Source organism: Danio aesculapii, chromosome 15 (assembly GCF_903798145.1).
Source record: "Danio aesculapii chromosome 15, fDanAes4.1, whole genome shotgun sequence".
In the NCBI taxonomy this organism is placed as follows: domain Eukaryota; kingdom Metazoa; phylum Chordata; class Actinopteri; order Cypriniformes; family Danionidae; genus Danio; species Danio aesculapii.
In genome coordinates this window covers 15556884-15582891 of record NC_079449.1, presented here as the reverse complement: position 1 = coordinate 15582891, position 26008 = coordinate 15556884, and the positions used below count along the sequence as shown (strand labels likewise).

Sequence of the window (26008 nt, the reverse complement as noted above, 5' to 3'; positions counted from 1 at the left end):
TGCCTCAACACACCTGCACGGATGTTTCTAGAAAGCCTAGTAAGTGCTTGATTAGCTACCCCAGGTGTGTCTGATTGAGGTTGGAACTAAACTTTGCAGGACACCAGCCCTCCAGGACCGAGCTTGGACATGCCTGATCTAAAGTGTAAAAGGATCATATAAGTAACTGGCATCCATGTGAAAACAAAACACTTTAAACTAGCTTATGCAGGTTTTAATAGGGATTCCAGCCTTTTTGTAGGAGCCCTGTTCAACTAATTAGATTGGAAAAGTGGTTTTCTAGCTGGCTAAACCAGTATAACTCTGTAAGATCAGCAAAGACCTGCTTTGACCACCAAACCATCTTATGCTCACTGAAGATATACTTGTTTAGCAGACCAAGTCAAATCAAAACCTAAACAATATAGTAATGTTGTTTGGTGATCCAAACTGGACATTAGATTGTTTTCTATTGATCTGGCTCTGACTTATGGTTTTAGGGTTCAAACATTTGGACAAGTAAAAACTAAAGCATGCTTACACATAAGTAACTGACAACTATACTAAAGAAACACTTAAAGCCACCTTTAAGAGACAGTTCACCCAAATATGACAATTATGTCATCAATTACTCATCATACCACTTGTTCTAAACAAGTTCAATTTTCTTTCTTTTAATTAAAAGACGATTGGAAACCTGTACCCATTGGCTACTAAATACATTTACAATACACTACAACACTTTCATATTGGCTACATACTTTTCCTAGCATATCCTGAGAAAAAAAAAGGTGGAAATAAACACAGTTTGCCAATATTAAATGGATTGTTCAACCAAAATTGGCAATTTTGTCATCATTTACTCGCCCTTGTTTCAAACATTTATGACTTTCTTTCTTTTGTCAAACACAAAAGAAGATATTTAGAAAAAATATTTAAAACCTGCAACCATTACCTTCATCGACTTAGTATTTATTTTTCCTCCTATAATAACATTTTTCAAATTAACTTATTTTGTGTTTAACATGAAAAGGAAACTCATAAAGGTTTGCAACCACTTGAGAGTGAAAAAATGGTGAGCAAACATTCATATTTGGGTTAACTATCCCTTTAATCGGTTAACAAACAGTTTCCCATTTGTAAGACATTTTCTGTTCAATGGTTTATGATGTTTATATTTATGTGAAAATGAGCTAAACTTTTCCCAGCTTAGTCATGGGAAACCATCTTAAACTAATTATAAACAGCAAACAACCTATATAAGAACCATATAAGGTATATTAGAACCATATAAGTAACTTTCATCCATGTGAAAACAAAACTTTAACTCAAGACACTTTAAACTAGCTTATGCAGGTTTTAATATGTATCCCAGTCTTTTTTGTAGCATTTAAGATCCCTGTTCGACTGATTAGACTGGGAAAGTGTTTTTCTATTTAGCTAAACCAGCATAACTCCAGTTCTGAAAAAAACTGGGAAGCCATTATAAACTACTAAAGACCATCTTAGACCTGCTTTGACCAGAAAACCATCTAATGCTCACTGAAGATATGTTGTTTAACAGAGCAAGTGAAATCTCAACCTAAACAATATAGCAATGTTGTTTCCTGATCTAAATTGGAAATCAGATTGTTTTCTAATGATCTGCCTCTGATTTATTGTTTTAGGGTTCGAACATTTGGAGAAGCAAGAACAACTGAAGCTAAATTAGCAGTTACTGACAACTATACCAAAGAAACACTTCTATCCATCTTAAAGGGACAGTTCACCCAAATATGAAAATTTTGTCATCATTTACTCAAACCACTTGTTCTAAACCAGTTTAATTTACTTTATTCCAATTAAAAGACAATTGGAAACCTGTACCCATTGGCTACCAAAGTATTTTTTCTGCAATAGATGCCAATGGCTAAGCTCTTCAGAATATTTTTTTCTTATTGAAACCACATGAGTGTGAGTAAATTTTCCTTTTGGTGTGAACAATCCCTTCAAGACTAGATTGCTTGTTTAGTTTGTGTCCCGGTCTATAGGCTATATTAGGTTTTGGAACTTTTCCGATTGGGAAAGTAAACGTCAGATCAGTTAAATCAGGATAACACTAGTTTCACTAATCCTGGAAACCATTTTATGAAGTTTAAGTTTCTAGTTCAGCTGAAATGTTCTACTGAATCTTGTTCAACAATAAAAAGTCTATGGTGGTTTGCTTGTCTTCTTTGTCTTGCTTGTTTACTGATCTCTATGCCTGGTCATGCTGCTTTACCAAGCTTTTTTAAAGATATATCTTTTCAGGATATATCTAAAACTCCTCTAAAGTCAGTCAAATGTCTGCTCTATGATGTTTTCACAACAGGGTTTGTAAGTTTCCCGATGCGCATTTGCTAGTTTCCAAACAGATACAGTTAGGATTTCATAAAGAATGTCAAAGACAGTTTTGTGTTGTCTGATCCCAACAAAAAGGACTATAAACTGTCACATACAAGAAAACTAACAGCACAAGAGGTTGTTTTCAGTGTCTTCAAGAGCACAGTAAAAGTCTAAATGAATACTGTGTTTTTCTTCAACAACATCTCCGTTCACTCTGAATCTGTGTCATGTACAAACTGAACTCTTGAGTTTGTGTGAGCAGTCCTGCGCTTGGCAGCTGCAGGCTACAGATCTGGCAGCAAAACAGCAAGGACACAGCGCTTGCTCTCAAACCCAAGCGTAGCAAGCGTTGTTAGCATACTAGTCTTCAACAACACTGTTTTGTAACCTCCTTATAAAAAGCCTGGGGCAATTTCTTAATAAATATATATCCTGAACTCAAAAATAACTAAAAAAAAAAACAGACATTTAAACCATGTAGCAAATTATTTTGAACTAATATCAAAGCAAGATGCCTACAAATATCTCTAGAAATTACCAAGGCTGTTCAAAAAATGGACTCTATCCTTCTTTTTTCTCTTTCAAAACACACTCACTCCTTCTCCCTCAAGGACCATTTTCCCTCGCTCCTAGAACCCGGGCCAAAAACATGCGCCTGTGCTATTGATCTGCTCTCTAATTACCCACAAGTCTCTACATACGATGCTCTTTTTGCCTGGCTGACATTAAAAGCCCAAATTAATGTCTATTTCCACCCGGGTGTCCCTCTGCAGAGATTTTCCAGTGATTCCAGAACATTCTGCCCCAGGTTCAAAACACCTATTGGTCTAATCAGCAGAATCTGACCTAATTCCCTTTTATACTTGCATAATCCACCGCATCATCAGAAAACAAAATCCTCTAACAAAGCTCATTATATAAGTGGCAAAGCAGCCAGAACTCTCTCTCTCTCTCGCTTTCTCTAGCACACACTCTCTCTTTTTCTGTATTAAAACAAAACAAAGCCACTCAGTCTAATTTACTTACAGAAGAAGGCCCTGAAGGTCATTTTCTTTTCCACTAAGCAAGTTTTCTCTAAGAGTTGACAAAGTTATAAATAACCGTATGAAAGCGTAGGCACCAGTAAAGGTAGGGTTTGTCTTTGTCGACGTTGATGTTGTTCAGAGGATCCATGCGAAACCAGGTGTTGAGGGTGAAGCCGTTCTGATAAGGCCATTTTGCAATGGGAGGTAACGCAATCGCCTGTTAGAGAATAGAACGTAAAAATTAGTCTATATAAGTAATTTCTTCCATGGTAGACATTTTTGTTTACATTAATACAGTTGTAATGATCCAACAAATGCTGCACAGAGTACATCTTTTTCTTTACAGTATTTATTTAACCAAGACAGTCCCATTGAGATACAATATCTCTTCTACCAGGGTGTCCTGGTCAAGACAGACAGCATAGGACTGAGTAGACACACAAACATAATAAAAACTAGGCATGGGAAGATAACCGTTCTCAAGGTATACCGTTGTCTGGAAAAGTCAAGGTTTTAAAACCACCAAAATATTCTACAATACTGTTCCTATGGTATATGTAAGATTTTTTTTAATGTGTTTTAAGACAAAAGTAACTCCAGCAGAAACGATATAGAGACGCCATTTTAAATTGTAAAGAAATCTGTTTTTGAAACTAATGAAGACAGCAGAAGTCAAAAGCTGTGTCCCAAATCGCATACTCATGCACTATTCTATGCCATTTTGTAGTATAAATAGTCTAAAAAGTATGTCACACTGAAAACTCTAAAAATAATAAGTGCACTTTAATTACCCATATGATGCACTCATTCAGCCGATAAAATGAAGTGTGGAATGATGGACACTTCACGCACTCAACAACCGCAGCTTTGCTCACGTAGCGGAAGGGGCGGAGCTATCAGTGGATAATTTTCTTAATTTTGGATGGTGAAAGCAAAATTTTCCTACCAGATTGATTATAGCGTCTCCCGATGGTGAATGCGGTTATACGCATGGCAAGTATTTGATAGTTTAGTCATTTATTTCACTAATTTGGCGACCGTCAAAAATCATCAGGGAAACGGTTTGAATTTAAGCTTAGTAAAAAAATATTAGTGCTCCATTTGGGACGACACTACATACATATACTATGCTGTTGAGTGTGTAAGTGCATAAGTACATAGTGCATGAGTGCATAGTGTGCCATTTGAGACACAGCTAATGATTCATTTGAATTATATTAGCCTAACATGTTTACTGCTCCAAAATATTTTTAATGTTTCTTGACATAAAATATGTTGTGTTCAAAGAGTAAAAAAGTTGTTGATTTTTTACCCAGATTTAATCACATTGAAACAGTGATATTTTTATACAAGATTATCATACTTATACCGGCCCATGCCTAATATAAACCATAATTGATTATTAAAACATGTGCACTGTTCTAAATAGACAGACTTTAAAATATTTTTAAATATAGCGATAGATGGTACAGATTTCATATGTATATCTTAAAACTCATTCCACACATACAGTATGAAGCATACTTAGAGAATGGAGATCGACTTAACTCTGTATGAAAAAAAATGTCATGTTAAGTAAGAGTATGTTTGCTGATCTGGTACTATAAGTACTTGAGGAGTACACTAGATATTAGAGTTTACATTCTCTGCCCAAGCCCAAGACCAGACTTGACCTGACCCGACCTGCGGGCTGGGTCGGGCTGATATTTCCTACCACAACCTTTGGGCTGATCAAGCATTTGCCTTTTTTTAGTCATTACTTAATGGGCTCTATGCACAGCTAGAGTTTAAAAGCCAACGATAAACTTACAGTGAAAGCTTAATGTAACTATTTTCAATTTCACAAGGTTGTTTTTACACCATCGATATTGTAATGTAATTACAATACATTCAGTTAAAAAGACTTAAGCATTCATTTAGTTGTTCAAGTGTAAAACAATATGAAAGACCACTAGCGCCGTCAGTAGCAACAGGCTAGAGCAGAAATTCCAATTAAAATACTGGGGTAAAATAAACTGTCATATTTTAAAGACATGGCGGGGGAAATGGAATTTAATGCAGTGCTTCTTGTCCGATCTGAGTCCCACTTCATATCATATATCTAACAGGCAGTGAAGATTGCTGATTTGTAAAGAAATCAGATCTTAAACGTGACAATTCTATAATGGTAAGAAGGAAGCCCTTGGGCTGCCTGGCTGAAAATTAAAAGTCCGTGTCCATATAGCTCATTGGCCTAATTGGGTGAAAAGCTATGCCATTATTAGAAATATGATACAAATATTTTAGCAAAGTCAGCCTATGCAAGATGGGTGGGTCTACAAAGTTGCACAATTGGCAACTCGTGTCAAGTACGGCAATGCTCTAGCTGCTGCAAAAGCATCTCCTCCACTGGCACACATTCACACCACACACACAAGCAGAGCTGAAGCAGCGCATGTATGTACAGCAGAAATAGTGCATAAAAATCAGTGGATCTTATCAATGCATTTATTGGGTAAAATTTTTTACAGTTATTCAATGCGTTTTTGGACATTATCAATGCACTGTCACTTTAAAATCAGCGTGAGCAGCGGCAAAAATATACCCAGCGCCAAAATGATCGTGGCACTGCTGCTTCAGCTCTGTTCCCGCTCCGCACTGATGCTTCTGCGTGCAGTATGAAAGCTCTAATCTGTTAACATGGGCTGCGAAAAAAAGTGGTGCTCACGCTGTGCTCACACCTGCGGTGTGAAGGAGGCATAATCATAGCAAAGAAAACGGGGACTTCCGTGATGAACAGACTCATGAAGCAGTTTTGCCATGACAGAAAGGATGATAGTCAGCCTTCAATGTTCTTTTGTTACGATCTATTCTGAATAAACAAACAATGCAGTTTACATGCTTCGTTCTTGTTGCATTATTCATTAAGATAAATCCAAACTAATTTCTGTAGTTCCAACAACTCAGAATTGTAGTTGAGAATGTCTGTCATAACGAACCACGTATTAAAAAATAGTCAGGTTTAATTTGGTCTCGGGCTCATAATTATAGTTAGTGTGTTGGACTGGGTAGGGCTCGGAAACATGGTGCACAGGTTTGGGTAGGGTTAGGTTTAAATTTTTTGGGCCCGATCTAAGCTCTACTAGATATATACTGTGATAATTTACCCACTAAAGCTTTAAAAATAAAAGCTAGCATGTCGTTTTCTCCTTAATATCTTGTTGCCATGTATGTTCACTTAGGGCTGCACGATAAATCGTATTATGATCGCGATAACGATATTTGTGGCCCACGATCAATAATTAAATATCGTTGAGATTTTGCAGTATAAAGATCAAGCCGTTATTTTAATGGGTGGAGTTTATGGATTGTACCGCATCACAAGCATGAGGTGTTTTTTTTCGAGGAATGCAATGTTTATCAGGTAGCCATTGCTCCCGTTTAGTCCAAACATCCCAGGGTAACAAAACAAACCTCATTAACCACCTTAAAAACCATCACAAAGTGGCTGTCATCAGTGGGTTAATGAGCTCAGGAGAACTCTGCTTTGCATTTTTCTATGCAATACTAACATCACAAAACTGTTTTATTAGTTAACCAAATATTCGCGGAGATTCAGTAATCAAAATGTAAAAAATGTACAAATTAAACTATCAATTAAACTCAATTTATAAAAACTCAAAATTATTTTATGCATTTAATAATGAAACAGATGAGTAATTTCCTTTATTTCCAGTTAGACCATTCACTTTATTCAGTTTTACAGTTTTAATAGGTATACATGCTTTTTTTAAATAACATTCATTTAACAAATATTTTAGCACGTCAAAAGTAATTAAATTAGCTGTCGTTTGATTAAAAGCTTTATGCAAAGGATGAGGAATTGATCGTGCACGCAAAAAAGCAATCATCCAACACATGTATCCCTCTCATGCGATTTTTTCGAGGATAAATTCGCATCTGACTGCTGATTTGAATAGAATAATATTATTAAAAAGCACATTAAAGACTATACACATAAAATAAAACATTTACAAAGGTGAATCTTATGGAAAAACACCAACTGACGGGCGCTGCTTTCGGTTTTAAAAGAATCAAGCAGATTAAAAAAATCTAATTTGCAGAAGAGAAATGACAGGAATTTTGCAAAAGAAAAAGATTAAACATATCGGGGCTGTTAAAAGAACATTCTGCTTCAATACATTCTTTCGACTCCAATACAACAGCTAAGATTATGAATGACGGAGTGTAAAGCCGTCTCTCCTGCGTGCTTCAGCAGCGCGTCCTGCTGTTTGTGAATGAGGAGGCGGAGAGAATGCACTGTTTAGTTTCATCTTAAGGTGTTTAAATAAAGCTGCTCATCACACTCAAAAAGTTAAACTAAAAAACACAACTCTTGTTGGTTGCACCCGGGGGATGCACAATGATCCTAACACGCCATTCTTTTAATACAATATTCGTATGTGAACCAACCGCAGATGCTTTGTCATGTTGGTCGCGACACTCTGCTTTATAACTTTTTAGTTTATTACAATAATTACACTCAGTTTTGCCATCGTTCTTCACCACATATAGCCACTCTTTTAAGCACATCTTACGGTCCATCTCTGAACAAATGTTTAGATTATTAAAGGTGCTCTCCAGAGGTGAAGTCCCTGGCAGAGTAGCGAGTGAAAAAATTTGCATGCAGAAATTGGACAAGAGGAATCAAAATTTAAATTATATAACATGTATTCGATTTTGTATCCATTCCTCGAAAAGTTGTGTTTTTTTTATATTTGTGGCTGTGAAGTTTAATAAGAATATATATATATATACACACAACGGAATAATCGTCATTATTAATCGTGATTAACATTTTGAGCGAAATACTCATGATTATCATTTTTTCTGTTATCGTGCAGCCCTATGTTCACTACAGGTCAATCGTTTTAAAAGATTATGGTTTGTTAATACTTCATGCTTAATTTAGATCTTATTAAAGGGCTAGTTCACCCAAAAAAATATATTTTTTTTACTCACCCTTCACTTGTTCCAAACCTGTTTGACTTTCTTTAGTCTGAGCAAAATGGATGATATACTTAAGAATGTTGGAAACCTGAAACCATTGATTGCCACAATATTTGTTTTTCAAACTATAAGTCAATAGTTACAGGTTTTCAGCATTCTTCAAAATATCTTATTTTCTGTTAGATTACAGAATAAAGAAACTAATAAAGGTTGGATGAAATCTCTATTATTATTTATTTATCTATTGTTTATGTTCTTATTTATGTTCCTATTTTTTTTTCACTAAAGCTCCATTTCTTAAAAATTATCCATAATGCATTAAAAGGCATACAAATGAAATGTGCATTGTGGGTAATAATGGGGGTCACTCACAGCTGCACTCCGGCCAGGGAAGTTGAAGAAAGTGTCCGGTCCATGTCTTTGTGCCATTTGAGAGAGAACTGAGAGTAATTTGACTGCATGTCTTGGCTGTGGGAGATAGAAGAACAGTACGTGAGAGGCAAGACAAATGACTACCAAACCATATTGACACAAATCCCACAGGACTTTCTCAGCCAGAACTTCTAAAATGCTCAATTATACAAAACATTTGGCCTAACTAAACCTAAGTTTTGATTTAAACACTTTCATTCCAGTCTGTAATAATCTTACAAGTTTAGGCAATCCCATGAAATGCATGCTGATTATAATGTTCATTTTCATGTCTCATACCTAATTGTCACATTAAAGCTGAAGTCCTTGCACAAGCTTGTCTTTTTTGTCTGCAGAGGGGTACTTCGCTAACTCTAGCTCTAACAATGTACACTTTCTGAAGAAACTGTGAGATGCAGTTGCTAAGCAGTAGCTAGTGTTTTGTGGATAATTGCTAGAGTATTCTGAGTGTTTCCTTACAACATGCTACCAGAATTAGCTTAGACACAACTAGCAGGTACCTAGCACAATGTTAACAAGATTAGCATGATGCTAACACGACTATTATGTAGTTAGCACAATGCTAACTTGATTAGCATTATTCAAACAACATTGTAGTCAGGTTACAATCAGGCTAACAATATGCAAATCATGATGTTAATGTGATTGAGATGCTGCAAGATTACCTGAAGTCCCTCAGAGGTTTAATCTCAATGTTTCAATCATGTAAGAGCACATTTGCATGTTCACAGTATGTCACATGAATAAATTAAAATGATTTAAAGGGATAGTTGACCCAAAAGTGAAAATTACTCAGCATTTACTCTCCCTCAAGTGGTTCCAAACCTATATGATTTTCTTTCTTCTGTTTAACATACAAAGAAGATATTTTGAAGAAAGATTAAACGTTCTTTGACTTCCACAGTAGGAAAAACAAATACAATGAAAGTTAATAGTTACAGGTTTCCAGCGTTCTTAAAAATAACTTCTTTAATGTTATTCTTTTTAAAAAAAACTCCTAAAAGTTTGAAACAAGTACAGGGAGAGTAAATAAATGACTGAATTTTTATTTTTTGGCCCAACTATTTGAAGGAAAATATTAAATCTAATGACACAAATCCCTTTTCAACAAGGATACTCAATTATACAGTATTTAACATATTGCCTCACTAAATCTGTTTAGATTCAAACACTGTGATTCCACTCCTGTCATATTCTCACCTGTTTTGGCAAGCCAATGAAACACGCTGATCAAAATATTCATTTTCGTGCCTCCTATCTAATTGTCATATTAAAGTCCTTGCACAAGCCTGTCATTTTTGTCTCCAGAGGGTACTTGACTCTATCCAAAAACATAAAGCTATTGTGACAACATCCTCACAGTGGCGTGCGCCAGCAGTCAATGTTCTGTCAATACTCCTCACTCAAGAGAACAGTGAATCGATACCTGGGCAGGCCTGATCTGCTCAGCGCTTGATTGCTCCAGAGGTCTAAACAGGCTCAACGATCTCCAAAAGCAGTGAAGCTAACAACCCCTTGGAGTCCCAGAGCCCGACATGAGTTTTCACTCATTTTCAGTGGCTTACCCACAATCCTCCTTCTCCTCTCAGCATGCTGAAGAGCAGTTTGAGTTCTTTGACGGTGATACTGTAGCTGGCCAGAACTCCCAGCATATCCACCAGCAAGTCTGGAAAAAAATTGGATAATAATAAGCAGACAGACAATGAGTTGCATTAGTTCAAGATTACTGAAGTGGGCACTGTGTGCATGTAAACAGAAGGATTCCCCGAGGCGCAGGTGTGCAACCTACATGAGACATTGTGTCATAATACAGTGCAAAATAGCAATTTCACGAGTGGAAGGATCAAAACATAGCAAACAAACCTACAGCGTGCACCTTCCCTCAGTATGGTGGAATAAGCAAGCTCTTAGGAAACCTTCATTCCTTAATATATTTTAGTTAAACACAACTGTAGAAATAACACACAATTAAAAAACTATTAATTAAAATACAGTGCTTAGCATAAATAAGTACACCACATTTTGAAAATTAATATTTTTATCCATTTCTCAGTGATAAAGGTAATATATTTAGGTGCATTTGAACAAAACAGATTTATTAAAAAGATATAGTTATTAAAATAATATATTGGTCACCGAAGAAATACATTTAAATTGAAGCAAAATATTGCTTATTTTTTTAAATTACTATTAAATTAAAACTAAATTGAATATATATATTTTTTTGCTTCTTTTGATTTTAAACCTCTTTTTAAATTTTTATTTCATATTTTTCCTAACATATAAATTTGAGTGTGCTAATTTCTGTACCGCTATCCTAAGCTTTTGGTTAGATTTGGCTTCAGTACTGACTAAACTAGTGAATATGCCCAAATGTAATATTGTATAGCATCTAGGGCTGAACAATATATTGTTTGAGCATCGATATTGCAATGTGTGTATCTGAAAGTCACATTGCAGGATTAGATTTAATAAAATATATTTTTTTACATTATTGTATACAATTATTTATACAAGCCTCATCTGGGTCGGTTGGCATTTCTGTGTGGAGTTTGCATGTTCTCCTCATATAGGCGTGGGTTTCCTCTGGGTGCTCCGGTTTCTCCCACAGTCCAAAAACATGCGCTATAGATGAATTAAATAAACTAAATTGGCCGTAGTTTATGTGTGTGAATGAGTGTGTATGGATGTCTTCCAGTACTGGGTTGCAGCTGGAAGTGTAAAACATATGCTGGATAAGTTGGTGGTTCATTCCGCTGTGGCGACCCCTGATAACTAAAGGGACTAAGTCGAAGGAAAACAATTGAATAAATGTATAAGTAAAGGTCTCTTGATTCAAGAATCTTAAGATATTTGCACTAAAAAAGACAAAAATATTGTGGACATCAAGAACATCTGTATTTTTGCATTTTTATCAGTAGGAATAGTAAAAGTAATGTTTTCAGGGTTTTACAAGGCCTTGTTCATTTAAAAACGAATTGAAACACTACTGAGAGTGGCTGGAAGTTGTATTTTGAAACATTAAAGTGTTACTATAACACATGTTTGTCCCTGGATGTACATTACATTTTCACGTAGTCTTCAATGGACAGTTCACCCAAATATATAAATCTGCTGTAATTTACTCCCCTTTAGGCAAACCAAGATCTTTTTTATTCATTCATTCATTTTCTTTTTGGCTTAGTCCCTTTATTTATCTGAGGTCGCCACAGCGGAATGAACCGCCAACTTATCCAGCACGTTTTACGCAGCGGATGTCCTTCCAGTCACAACCTGACACTAGGAAACACCTACACACTCTTTCACACACTCAGCTTATTCAATTCACAGATAGCGCATGTCTTTGGACTCTGGGGAAAACCGATGCACCCGGAAGAAACCCACGTGAACACTGCGAGAACATGCAAACTCCACAGAGAAATGCCAACTGAAAGATCTTAATATCTTTGTGAAAATTGTTTAAGGATAATCTGATGAATAAAAAAAACATCATTTTAGGTCAGTCAGGGAATCATAATACAGCTGGGGCTCGAACCCTTTTTTTTCCCAGTGTAGAATATTACAGGGGTTTTTTTCAATCTGAAACTGTGGTCATTAGTTATTCATAAAATGCAAGTTGACAGTTATCAGCATGAAAAAACTTACTGGCAACAATAAATGAATACTGCTGATGATTTTATACAGCAAAATAATCAGTCAGTGCAACAAACTGACCATTTTTTTACAACATTATTACTTTTAATCCTCTGTCTTACTCAGCAAACAGCTTGGAGCACATTTATGATGGCATGGAGTTGAAGTTTTATATCCCATTTCTTTCCCAAATTAAAATTATTTTGCCGAATTATCCCTGTAAATCTTAATAAAAGCCACAGAAACCCTGTTAAATTTCACTCTGTTAAATTATGCACTTTCTGGCCTAAAAGGTCAAAGATAGCACTTATAAACTTTGCTTTGAAGAGTATGTGCAAGATATGAACCGAGAAATTCTTCGTTTTTTAGACGTCCAAGAGCGGTGCGAATCGCTGCGAGTGAAAGAAACGTGGATTAAACTGCAATCTTCTCAGCAGTGGAATTCATCAGGCTTAGGCAGAGGAGAAACCCAGAGAAAAATCTCATTAGTTGCACCCTCTCGTAATGAGATTGAGTGGCAGTTTAGAGCAATATTAAATTTTAGTTGCCATTTATGAATGAAGAAGAATGCTTTTTGATTCATTCTGTCGGTAAGTCGTGGGCAACATCTTCCTCTGTCTGCTTACATTACATGACATTTTTCACAATCAGAATACTCTGACGCAGGCTGTGAATTAACTTGTGGAGGTTTCAGCAATTTCAGTCTCGATGAAACTCAAAATTAAAGTGAAATATGGCATTAATTAGCATAAATTGTCATTTTCACAGCGGTGTGTTGAATCAAATGTTGAGTCCCAAGAACTACAGATTATGAGTACATTTAAACCCATCTGTTTTTTTAAGTGTAAACTAAACCGTTTTTAAGTGTAAACAGCTTTTGTGTTCAGATTTAATATGACTTAAATCATCATTATGGGCGTAATGGTGGCGCAGTTGTCATTCCTGTGGGGAGTTTGCATGTTCTCCCTGTGGTCGCGTGGGGTTCCTCTGGGTGCTCCGGTTTCCCCCACAAGTGAAAAGACATGCTCTATAGGTGAATTGGGTAAGCTAAATTGTCCGTAGTGTATAATTGTGAATGAGTGTGTATGGATGTTTCCCAGAGATGGGTTGCAGCTGAAAGGGCATCCGCTGTGTAAAACATATGCTGGATAAAGTTGGCGGTTCATTCCGCTGTGACGACAGCAGATTAATAAAGGGACTAATCAGAAAAGAAAATAAATGAACGAATAAATAAATCATAAATTATTACTTTTTATAGCCTGCAAAACCCGTTTCAATCATTTGTAAATGAGTTGACATTCTCAAAGAGAGGAAAGGTGGTTCTGGCCATATTGGTGCACATCTTATAAATCAAAGCTGTTTGCTGAGTTTCTGAACCATTTCTAGAGATTTAGAAAAATTGAACAAAATGGGTTTTTACAAGAGGTCGATTGTAGCTCTCTGAAATGGGGTCATGTCAAGACCACTCACCTGCGATCATGTCATCCACAGAGCTCATTTTGATCAATAGCCTCTGAATGAGGCCGACCTCAGTGCTGGTCTGTAGGTTGCGGACACTCTTGCGCAGTATGGCGGTGAACATGCTCCAGATTTCCGCTTGGCATGTGACTTCACAGTGTTCCAGCAACTCCAACATGCAAATGATGGCTTCTGCATCCTGGATGATGAAGTTCATCTCCAGGTCAAACTCGCCACCGACCAGCTGGTTAAAAAAAATAAGGAGAAGAAGAGGAAATTAGACAGAAATTAAATTTATAATTCATCTCTCAGTGATTGATTGATGCTCGAGAAACTGAAGCCAATCGTGACAACAAATACCTTAACTAAACTCAGAGAAAGCAGATTTTTGAAAACAAAATCCTTTCAGTGCTCTTCCTAGTATTCATCATTCATTCATTTTCTTTTCAGCTGAGTCCCGTTATTATTCCGGGGTCGCCACAGTGGAGTGAACCGCCAACTTATCCAGCACATGTTTTATGCAGCGGATGCCCTTCCAGCTGTTACCCATCTTCAGGAAACATCCATACACACTCAATCACACTCATACACTACGGACAATTTAGCCAACCAAATTCACCTGTACCACATGTCTTTGGACTGTGGGGGAAACCGGAGCACCCAGAGGAAACCCACGTGAACGCAGGGAGAACATGCAAACACCACACAGAAACGCCAACTGACCCAGTCGAGGCTCGAACCAGCGACCTTCTTGCTTTGAGGTGACAGCACTTCCTACTGCGCCACTGCGTCGCCTCTTCCTAGTATTACTTTTACTATTCCTACTGATCATACTGCAAAAACAGGGATGTTCACAATATTTTCGTCTTTACCAGTTTTCTTAGGATTCTTAAATCAAAAGACTTAAGTAAAATCAAGTCTTATTTTCAGATGTCTCCAGGTCAAACTCATACAAGGACAAGGAAATTAGACAGAGATTAAACTTATAATTCATCTTTCAGTGATTGATTGATGCTTGAGAAACAGAAGTAAACCAAATGTGACAACAAATAGCTTAACTAAACTCAGAGAAAGGCTGAAAAGGCAGATTTTTTCTACAACAAAATCCTTTCAGTGCTCTTCCGACAATAAACAATAATAATCATCATTAGGGATTTATAAACACCAATCAATAATTGTGTTCTGTGGACTAAGCAAGCATGAAATTGAAGATTTCAAAGCTTGTCCGGGGCACATGGGGAGGACTTCAGGCCCCTTCTTCAGAGAGCAGTGATGCACACATGTGGAAAATAGACCCCTGCTTCTTGAGGCTTATTTTACAACATTATCCAAAGTCCACAACTCCATCTAACTTGTTGGGAATTCTTGTTGGCAGAAGGGAATTAACTGTCACGCCTCAGATCCCTTAGATCATTGGTTCTTGACTGCTGGGTTGCGACCAGAGGACAAAAAAATGGGTTGCAGAGTTGATCTGATGGGTTGTTGGGAACAGAAAAGTTTGAAACAAATTCTGATATGCTGCCAACCACATAATGGTTAGGATGGCAAAATAAAAACAAAACAAATCTAATTTATTGTCCACTTAAAACTCTAAATCATTTAAACTCAATGATATTATGCAACTTTAAAAGGAGCCATAGAATAAAAACCTGGATAATCCCAGGCATAGATAAATAATATTAGTTCAGCACATGGAAATGACATACTGTGAGCCTCAAACACTCTTGTTTCCTCGTCGTAATATTCCACACAGGACCATTCATATTCATGCCCCAGCAGCGTTTGATTGGCCAAAATGTTTCATAGTGAGATTACAACAATTATATATATATATTTTCCACTTCCAAATATGTCAGGAAAGGTGAATTATTTCACCTTTCCTGATATATTTATTTCCTCATTGTAATATTCAACACAGGACCATTCATATTCATGCCCTAGCAGCGTTTGATTGGCCACCATGTTTCCTATTGAAATTACAACAATTATATATCTTTCCCCTTGCTTTCTAGGTTTAACGCAGCTAATTATATTTCCTGAGTTTGTGGGACTCTTATTCTGAAAGCGAGACCAGCATTATTGAGTTCTCAGAGAATGCAATCAAGCATGGAGCTCCTCATCACAGCGCATTCATTATTCTTTAGCAAAGAATGGTAATTTTGGTGCATCCCTATAAAACAATGTTATGTTTCAGATTTTATTGGATATCCTTAGCTCCCTGATATTGTTGTTATGCAGTTTCAAAACAATATATTAATTTAAGGTACATTTGGAACAGATAAAATGTGTGATTAATTTGCAATAAATGGCAAGTTAACTCATGGCAATCATGTGATTAGTCTCAATTCAATATTTGAATCAACTGACAGCCCTAATTAAAATAGGTTTACTTGCAATAAGGGGCAAAATATGTCAGGAAAGATGAAATAATTCACCTTTCATGACATATTTTTGCCCCTTATTGTAACTTATTTATTTCCCAGTTTTTGTTACACTACTATAATTAAGTTCGCTGTAATTGTTCTGCCACTTTAATTTTACTGACAGTCTCCAGTTTACTGTACTCATTTCTCAGCTGAACAGCTGATGGGCATCATGACAACCACACTTTATTTCCAGGCATTATTTGAGGAGTGATTTGCATGGACATGTTAATGCTGTACTCTCTAACAGAGCGAAACAGCATGACGGGTGGCAGTAGAGAAAGCGATAAACACTGCCTCATCCCTGGGAAAAAAAAAGCATTTCATTTATAAAGCCGTCCATCAATCAGGTTCCACAGCCTTTTATAACATCCTAATGTATGTTATTGACTGACAGTAAAGAAGACAGAAGCAACAATTATAAAGCCTACCAATGCACAGCGCGTTAAATCAATTATAATGGCATTAAAAAGGCAGTTATGCATGCTTTTGATAAAAGGAAACCTCCCACAAACACTTTAAAAGGACTGTATTGTGAGAAGAAGACAGCAGACGACACAAAGTCCCACTATCTGCTGTACAACAATGGAGCAAATGAGTATTTATTCACCATCCAAACAAAAGAACAAGGTCTTGCTTTAATGCAAGTCTAAATGTATAATTATGACAGGAAGGTATATGCAGCAGCTGTCTGACTACTTCCGAAAAACTAATTAGCATGAAGATTGTACAGGAAAAAGTCTTTCTCTGAAGTCTCAGCTGAAAACACAACTGGCCCCCAAACTGAACCCTGACGCAGAGCAGTAATAGTTTTGCTTATTTAAAAAAGTTTTATGCTTAGGAGTTTTGTGCTTATGTATATAAATGGCTAAACAAAAACTAAAAAACTGGAAAGTTTGACAGTTACTATTAGTGCTTTTGAGCCTTGCCAAAATCGGAATACTGGGTTTGATTTAAGGACACGATTTTATAAGGTACACATTTAGTATATTGTCAATGTTGGGCAGAAATCGCCATATTTCAATATATATATATATATATATATATATATATATATATATATATATATATATATTAGGGCTGCATGATATTGGAAAAATGTGACTTTGCAATATTTCATTTTTCTGCAAGATATATATAAGAGCAATATCACATGTAGCAGTGCGATGTGGCTGTATATCAGCACTGGTGGGAGGCGTGCGTCGAGTGTGATATTGCAGTTATATAACAGTTAAAAAAGAAAATCAAACACGGAGAGTCTCAAAACCCTTTTGTAAGAGTAGCTACTAACTCACCAACGTCACTTTAGAGCTAGTATTTGAATGATTCTCTAGCATAATGTTTAAAGTGATGACAAAACAGGTGCTCACATTTTAAGATTGTAAGGCTGAATAGCATGAAATGCCATCTTAATCAACAAAGATATCTCCCAGTATTCTCTGTTGCAATTGGGAAATCAAAATATTACTATGGTATAAATACAGCACTACAACATACAAAAGAGAGAGATCCACTTAGAAAGTCATTCACCTGTTTAAAAATGATTTGATCAGCTGCAGTTTGAAATTACGCTGGTTTTCTCTTCGGGCTTATAATGTGGTCTCTGTCGCCATCTTGTAGATGAACATCGTCAACCACCTTTGGCTAATGGCCGCCGATGAGCTGTCTCTCAGAAATTATAAATATGTAAAAATAGGCACTATCCTTATAAATAAATTGCATAGTTTCAATCTAAACAACTACATTATCGACTAAAAAAAGCCTCAAAAGTATATTATGTTGCCCAAAAGCAACAATATTTGTCAAACTGTAGAGTGTCCACTGCTTGTCGCTGAATGTGGAGTAATACACAAGGGTGAAGGGTTAAGAGGCTGGACGAGTGCTGTTACTGGCAGAATATCGCACGGCTATCAATATTCAAGAACCAGACAGAACTGTTGTATAAATTGTGATATACTGTATCTATTGACCTTATTCTTCAATGCGGAAGGGCGCTCGTTTTTAATTGAACTTCCAATTCAGTTGTCTATGAGAGAAATGACTAGGAATAATAAACTGCAGAGAAGTCAAACTACTTGCTCTACAAACAAGTGTTTGCATGACTATACAGACAAAGCAGAATCATTTAATATGAAAATATCAGTTTGCAACATCAAGCAGCATAACAAGCTGTTTTTAACATCTAAAAATGAATGGAAGTGAATGAGACCGGAGGTCTCGAGCCAAAAAGATTCAAATGGCTGCGCCCGCTCGTATGCAAAGAATAAGGTGAATACAACTGATTGACTAGCACTATTTGGAAATACCTTTAGTCATACTTCATTTTAAGTTTCACTTCTCACTATTCGCAAAACATTAACTATGACTTTGGCTTCAATAAGCTCCTAATTTGCTCTTTAATAATAAAAATTAAGGAAGTTTAAGTACTGGGTATGATGTAGAATAAGCGGTTTATAATTACTAATAAGCAGCCAATATTTCAATTGCATGCTAACAAGCAACTAGTTAATAGTGAGAATTGGTCTCTAAGGTGTTTTCAAATGTGTCAATTTTGATTGATTGGGATGATTATGTAGAGAAGTGAATCATGCAATGTAATAAACGAATTAGATGCATAGATGAATACAATAAAGCAAAGATAAAAGTGAAATAAGCAGTGCATGTTTTGTGTGTGTGTAAATATAAAAGATACTCTGCAAAGTCTTTATTGTATACATTCATTCATTCATTTTCTTTTTTGGCTTAGTCCCTTTACTAATCCAGGGTCGCCACAGCAGAATGAACCACCAATTCAATACAACTATTCTTTAATAAATTAAAATTGGTAAAATGTCTATGCGATGTGACTATTGTGGATGCACACATTACGTTATCGATGGTTAAACGATATATTGTGCAGCCCTAATATATATAGGGGAATATGTATTGAACATGTGACCATTTTCCTCAGAATACATTTTTCTAAAGGTGCTGTTGAATTGAAATTTTCACCAGATGTTGATGACAACCAAAGTAATACATATATGAAAAGAAAACAAATCTAATTAGTTTACAAATTAAGTTATGTGTAATAAAATAAAACAACACAAAAGTATTGAACACATGAAGAAAGGGAGGTGTAGAAAGGCATTGAAATCCCAGACAGCAGCTGAAATATCTCAGAAGTTATTCAGCAAACCCTCTGCTCTTCGTCAGTGTAATATATGGAGTCCCTCTCACAAATTTAGATTTCTTTTTTTTTTTTTGTAATACAAGGGTAATTGAGGAACTGTTTGTTTGAAGTTATTTACTTTAAAAAATACAATACTTGAAAATGAAAATGTTTATAATTTGAGAAGCAAAAAAAATATTCAATTGTCATTCATGGGCAATATTATCATACATTTACTCTACAAAATGCTGGGTTGTTCACTCCAAACATTTGGGTTTGTCGATATTTGACACAATGTTGGGTTAAAACAATCCAGCACCAATGCTTGCATAGCAGTAATGTTTATACCATGAGAGTCTGGCCAGATTTAAGCTACAATAAATTTAACCTGATGATTTTTTTAATAATTAAAAAAGAGCAATTTACTTACAAAAGAACATTCAAACCCACATCTATTGTCGTTTGCTGGTCAAAAGCCATGTAACAAACTTCAATAATGATGTTTAATTATTTAAAATGTGATGTTTTTTCTGAAAAGCATTAGGCTTGGACATATATGCTTGCATCATCTATGCATGATTTTTTTATATGACCATTTCATACATTCAGTATATAAATTGATCAATATGAACAGCACTGAACTTGACCAAATTATCAGGGAATTTAGTCCAGTCTGTTTTAATCAAACTTAATTTGATTCCCAATATGCAATTAACAATGTCCCACGATCATTCAAGCAAACAGCAGTCTCGGTCCTCTAATAAGACATGCATAGATTTATTTCTGTTTTAAAGAAAACTCAGTGAAGTGTAACAGCATATCAATGAGACTCCACAGACGCTTTCATTCCTACATTATACAGAATTGCAGTCACAGAATCAAGTAGAGAATCATAAAAAACTAATTCACTTTTAATGGCTAAAATCAATCTTCTGAATAAGTAAAAATATCCAATTGTCACACGCCGCCGCTTTTTCTTTAAAAAAGAATTGGATATTTCCTTCCTTCCAATGTGTGTGCTGCATTTGTCTGGCACCAGTAAAGGGGCTGTGTCGAGTTGTGGTGACAATGACACTAAGCAAAGCATCGCCAAGACATAAAATAATGGCAATTTTCTTAAATGAACATTTGTGTTCTTGTTTTAGGCAAGACACTGGGTAATACTTTACTTAAGGGGTGTTAACACTCATGGTAAAAGATTAAACATTTATGGTAAAATAAAAGGTTCCCTCTCTCAGGCCAAACAGAAATATTCATGACACTGTTATAAATATATAATGACAGAGTATTGACACTTGACCACACTACAATGACAAATTCAATCTGTACCACTGTAGGCGAAGTACAAATGTTAATGACACTGTTATAAAATTATTAATAAAAGTATTGACAGTTTTACTAAGAAATTTTGATGACAAAATCAGTTTGCTCTACTAAAACTTGATTGAAAAAATATTGATGACACAATTAAAATAGCCTCATGACAGTCATGTTTATGACAGATTTATGACAAGTTATGTTGTCTGGTATTGTCAGGACAAAGACTCTTATTTTGTTATTCATTCATTTTCCTTCGGCTTAGCCCCTTATTTATCAGCGGTCGCCACAGCAGAATGAACCGCCAACTATTCTGGCAACTATTTACGCAGCGGATGCCCTTCCAGCCACAACCCATTACAGGCAATAAATTATGTCAAATGTCCTATAAAGACATTTCAAACAACGTCATCTTTGCATCCAAAATTTCTTAACTGAGCGAATGGCAAATGATTTATGCAGTTGTCATTAACATGCATAATCTCCTTCACATGCATGACATGTCTTGTCATGATTATAAAGGAGTCATGAAAGTCTTATAAACACGCCTTTAAGTGAAATGTTACCAGCGCATGTGAAAAGGGTAAAAATATATCTAAATTTTATAATACTGTTATTATATATGTATATATGGTCAAGATGATCTGCTGCAAACGTACCGAGCATCAGAACGAGAAAAAAACGTGATTTAAGTCACTTTGAACGTGGCATGATTGTTGGTGCCAGACAGGCTAGTCTAAGTATTTCAGAAACTGCTGATCTATTGGGATTTTCACGCACAACCATCTCTAGGGTTTACAGAGAATGGTCAGAGAAAGCGAAAATACCCAGTGAGTGGCAGCTCTGTAGGCGCAAATGCAGGAGGAGGAGAATGGCCAGACTGGTTCAAGCTGATGGAAAGGCAACGGTAACTCAAATAACCACTCGTTACAACCGAGAAATGCAGAAGAGCATCTCTGAATGCACAACACGTCCAACTTTGAGGCGGATGGGCTACAGCAGCAGAAGACCACACCGGGTGCCACTCCTGTCAGCTAAGAACAGGAAACTGAGGCTACAATTTGCAAAGGCTCACCAAAATTGGACGATAGAATATTGTAAAAACGTTGCCTGATCTGATGAGACATTATGATAGTAGAATAGTATAAGATAGTATAATATATATATATATATATATATATATATATATATATATATATATATATATATATATATATATATATATATATATATATATATATATATATATGTTATTACCATTCTTACCCATTTAATTGAAAATTAAAAACAATCTTTGTAGTTTGCTAAAATGTTATATTTGAATATGCAAACAAGACATTATTGAAGAAGTCATTAATGAAATATGGAAAATAAGTCTAAGCCTATTATTAGATAAGTTTAAGACTAGATAAAAGTCTAAGATCAGATAAAGTCAGTTTCAAAAATACTCTGATTTTATTGTATCATTATTATTATTATTATTTTGTTTTTTGAGTCAAATGTTTTTTTACAGAAGAGATTTGGGAAATCTTTTTCAGAAAAAGAAGAAAAAAAAAAAAAAAAAAAAAATCACAATATTTTGTAGAATAAAATCGTATATATAATAAGGCCAATTATGGAACAACATATCCATCTGTAAAAATCTTTAGAATATAAACTGCAAATGTTGGAGTAGGTAAGTGCTTCTGAAGCAGAAAAACAAATCATTTTGAGAAAACGGCCTTTAAGAACATACTTTAATTTAACTATTCAGACAAACTGAAAAAAGTGCAACAAAAGAGTATTTTGGAATGGGTTTGCTTTTCATAATAAGCCCAATAACATCAAAAAACACCATAAAAAACCCAAAAGAAAACTGAAAATGAAAAATCTCTGTAGTGTCTCGCCTTTATTTCTAAACTTGTGAAACATATCCTTCCACATCTTCACTTTTAATAAGTTATATTCCACACAGCACACATAATGCCAGAAAGCAGTTCAAAAAGTTTCAGCACATTGCCAGACAAGACCTGCCCGTTTCACACAGCCTCTGCTTTAATCACAGAGCTAGTCACAGTCTGAAGTGAGGTGTTTAATTGCATGCTCAGCTCCCAGGAGTAATTTGCATCCATTGTGCGACAAGAGGTAAATGAAGGCGCAAAAATCAAAGATTAAACACTCGTGGTAACAGAAAGCACTCCCTCTCAAGCCGAACAGGAATCACTCACGGCGAACAGTTAATCTTTGTTCATTTGCATTGAGTTTCTGAGTCTATAGATTACAGTCCGAGCATCGCTACAGTTCAAAACACTCACCTCAAATGCCTTGTTGCTAAGTGAAATACTTTAATGAGACAGCGATTTGTTTTAAGTGCAGAAACATAACCGTTATCTGTGCTTGAATGACCTTTACATCCTAAAATGTGAACCTTTCTTTTATTAAATTGTTTATGCTGCAGTTTTACAGCACAGCTCTTCTGTCATCTGCTCACCTAGACTGTAAATACAGAACAAAAGTCATAATTAATAATAATTTATTAATAATAATAATAATAATAATTTAATTAATAAATAAATAAAATAATTTTACAACAGTTTTTAATTAGCCTGGTCTTTCAGAAATTGTGTACAGATTTGGGGCTCAATAGACTTTTGTTATTACAAATATTAAAAATAGTTTTTTTTATATAATTTGTATATATATATATATATATATATATATATATATATATATATATATATATATATATATATATATATATATATATATATACATATATATACATTTTTAAAGATTGTTTATAGATAGGCAGGATGTAAGAAAAGCAATATAAAACATTTTTTGGTGACGGAATTGACTTTTCTTTTACAATTTTAATTTACTTGGGAAATATAGAAGATAACTTAATGGAACAAGACAAGTATTCATTATAAATACTTATAATAACCAGCAAGTAATTCAACTGTAAATCGAAAGTGACTACAACTCGAAGCCTCTGCAAAATCTGAATGGGTGGACATCGTATATCTAATGTTCAAAATATGGAGCTTTAACTTACCCAATTAACCTGTACTTGTGGGGGAAACCGGAGGACCCGGAAGAAACACACATGAACACAGGGAGAACATGCCAACTGAAATGCCAACTGACCCAGCCGAGGTTTGAACTAGCGACCTTCTTGCTGTGATGCGACCGCACTACCTACTGCGCAACCACGTCGCCAGTTCTGATTTTATTGTATTTTTATTTATTTATTTATTTATTTTTTCTTCTTCACTCCCTTAAAAAGAAATAAAATAGGGTAAAATAATAATAATTCATACATATTTTGAAAAAAAGGATTATTAATGTTAGATTAAAGCAATTCATAAGCAGAAAGAATAGAGAATATGCTAGAAAAACTGGCAACCATTGACTTCTTTAGAAGTAAAAACAAAAACTATGGAATTCAATGGTTACCGGTTTTCAGCTTTCTTCAAAACAAATTTAGCAGCCAACTTAATGGTAAAAGTCAAGTATTTATTAAAAATACTTATAGTAACTAGCAAGAAAACTGTCAATCGAAAGGGGCTACAACTCGAACCCCTAAAAAATCTCAATGTTTGGATATTGTCTCTAATGTTCAAATTATGGAGAGGATGACTTTTTCATTAAAACTACAAATGGACAAAAGCTGTAATATTGGGAGAAATGCATTGTGTTTATACCTTTACATTGTGTAACCTGATCTTTATATATATTTGTTAATGTGACTTGTAAAAAAAATATTTGACCAGTCAAACGTTAATGTAAGTTCTGATGTTATTGTATTTTTACTTTATTTTTTTATTTTCTTTATATATTTTATTATTTTTTTCTTCTTTATTCCTTTAAAAATAAATAAAAATAGGTTTAAAATAACAATACATACATATTTTGAAAAAGAATTGTTAGTGTTAGATCAAAGCAATTCATCAGGAGAAAGAATAGAGAATTTGCTAGAAAAACTGGTAACCATTGACGTCTATAGAAGGAAAAACAACTATTAAGAATTTCAGTGGTTACCCGTTTTCAACTTTCTTTAAAACAATTATAGCATCCAACTTTATGTTCAAAGACAATTATTTATTTATTAAAAATACTTAAAGCAAAAAGCAAGAAAACTGCAAATCGAAAGTGGCTACAACTCGAACCCCATGCAAAAACTGAATGGATGGATATCGTATCTAATGTTTACATTATGGAGAGGATGACATTTTCTTTAAAACTACAAATGGACAAAAACCTACAATATTGGGGGAAATGGATTGTGTTTATGACTTTAGGTTGTGTAAACTGATCTTTATTTGTATTTGTTAATGTGATTTGTAAGAACATATGAGACCAGTCAACTGTTCATGTAAGTTCAAATGTTATTGTATTTATTTTTATTATTATCATCAATATGTTTTTCTTCTTTATTCCCTTAAAAAGAAATAAAAAATAGGGTCAAAATAACAAATGTAGATCAAATCTAGGATACTTAAAATACATACATATTTTAAAAAAAGGATTGTTAATGTTAGATCAAAGCAATTCATAAGCAGAAAGAATAGAGAATATGTTAGAGAATGTTATATTACAATGTCAGAGGTATTTTTTAATAAAAAATAATAATAGAAAATAAAACAGAAAGTGTTTGCAAGAGAAGGTCAAGTGTTGAAAAAAAGCACCTTTAGCCATTCTTGAGAATGACTAAAGATTTAGCTGACAACATTAGAATTATCCTTGCTGAATAAAGATATTATTATCTTTGAAAATGACTCCATTTATTTGGTCAATTTAGGAATTGAAAAAAAGTGCTTTAAAGGAATAGTTCACACAAAAATTTTTATTTACTCACTGTTTACTTACCCTGAAGTGGTTCCAACTTCCAAACCTTTATGAGTTTCTCTCTTTTGTTGAACATAAAAGAAGATATTTTGAAGAAAATTGAAAACTATTGACTTCTTTAGTAGGAAAAACAAATACTTTGGAATTTAATGGTTACCAGTTTTCAGCTTTCTTCAAAACATATTCTTTTGTGTTTAACAGAAGAAACAAACTCTTAAATGTTTGAAGAAATGTTAGTTTTATAAACTAATTTCAAGAGGAGCATGTGATATGATTGATCGCTGCTGGTCTCTCATCCGCAATCGCTGATAAACTGATAAAATCAGATTAACCCAAACCCACAATAAATCTCCCAAATTTAAACCACACTAAACTGAATTTAAACTCTGAAATTTGGATTTTACTAG

The 26008-nt window shown here is 34.8% G+C and overlaps 1 protein-coding gene across 1 annotated transcript in view; it reads right to left on the bottom strand.

Annotated features, from left to right (window-relative positions):
- Positions 1–26008, bottom strand: part of LOC130242096 (neurobeachin-like) — a 66286-nt gene that overhangs the window by 24547 nt on the left and 15731 nt on the right. Inside the window, exons 2-5 of the mRNA XM_056474109.1 lie at positions 13893–14124; positions 10355–10455; positions 8730–8825; positions 3464–3585 (exon numbers count right to left, since the gene is read on the bottom strand). Coding sequence (XP_056330084.1) covers positions 3464–3585; positions 8730–8825; positions 10355–10455; positions 13893–14124 — 551 coding nt within the window. The remainder of the gene's footprint in view (positions 1–3463; positions 3586–8729; positions 8826–10354; positions 10456–13892; positions 14125–26008) is intronic.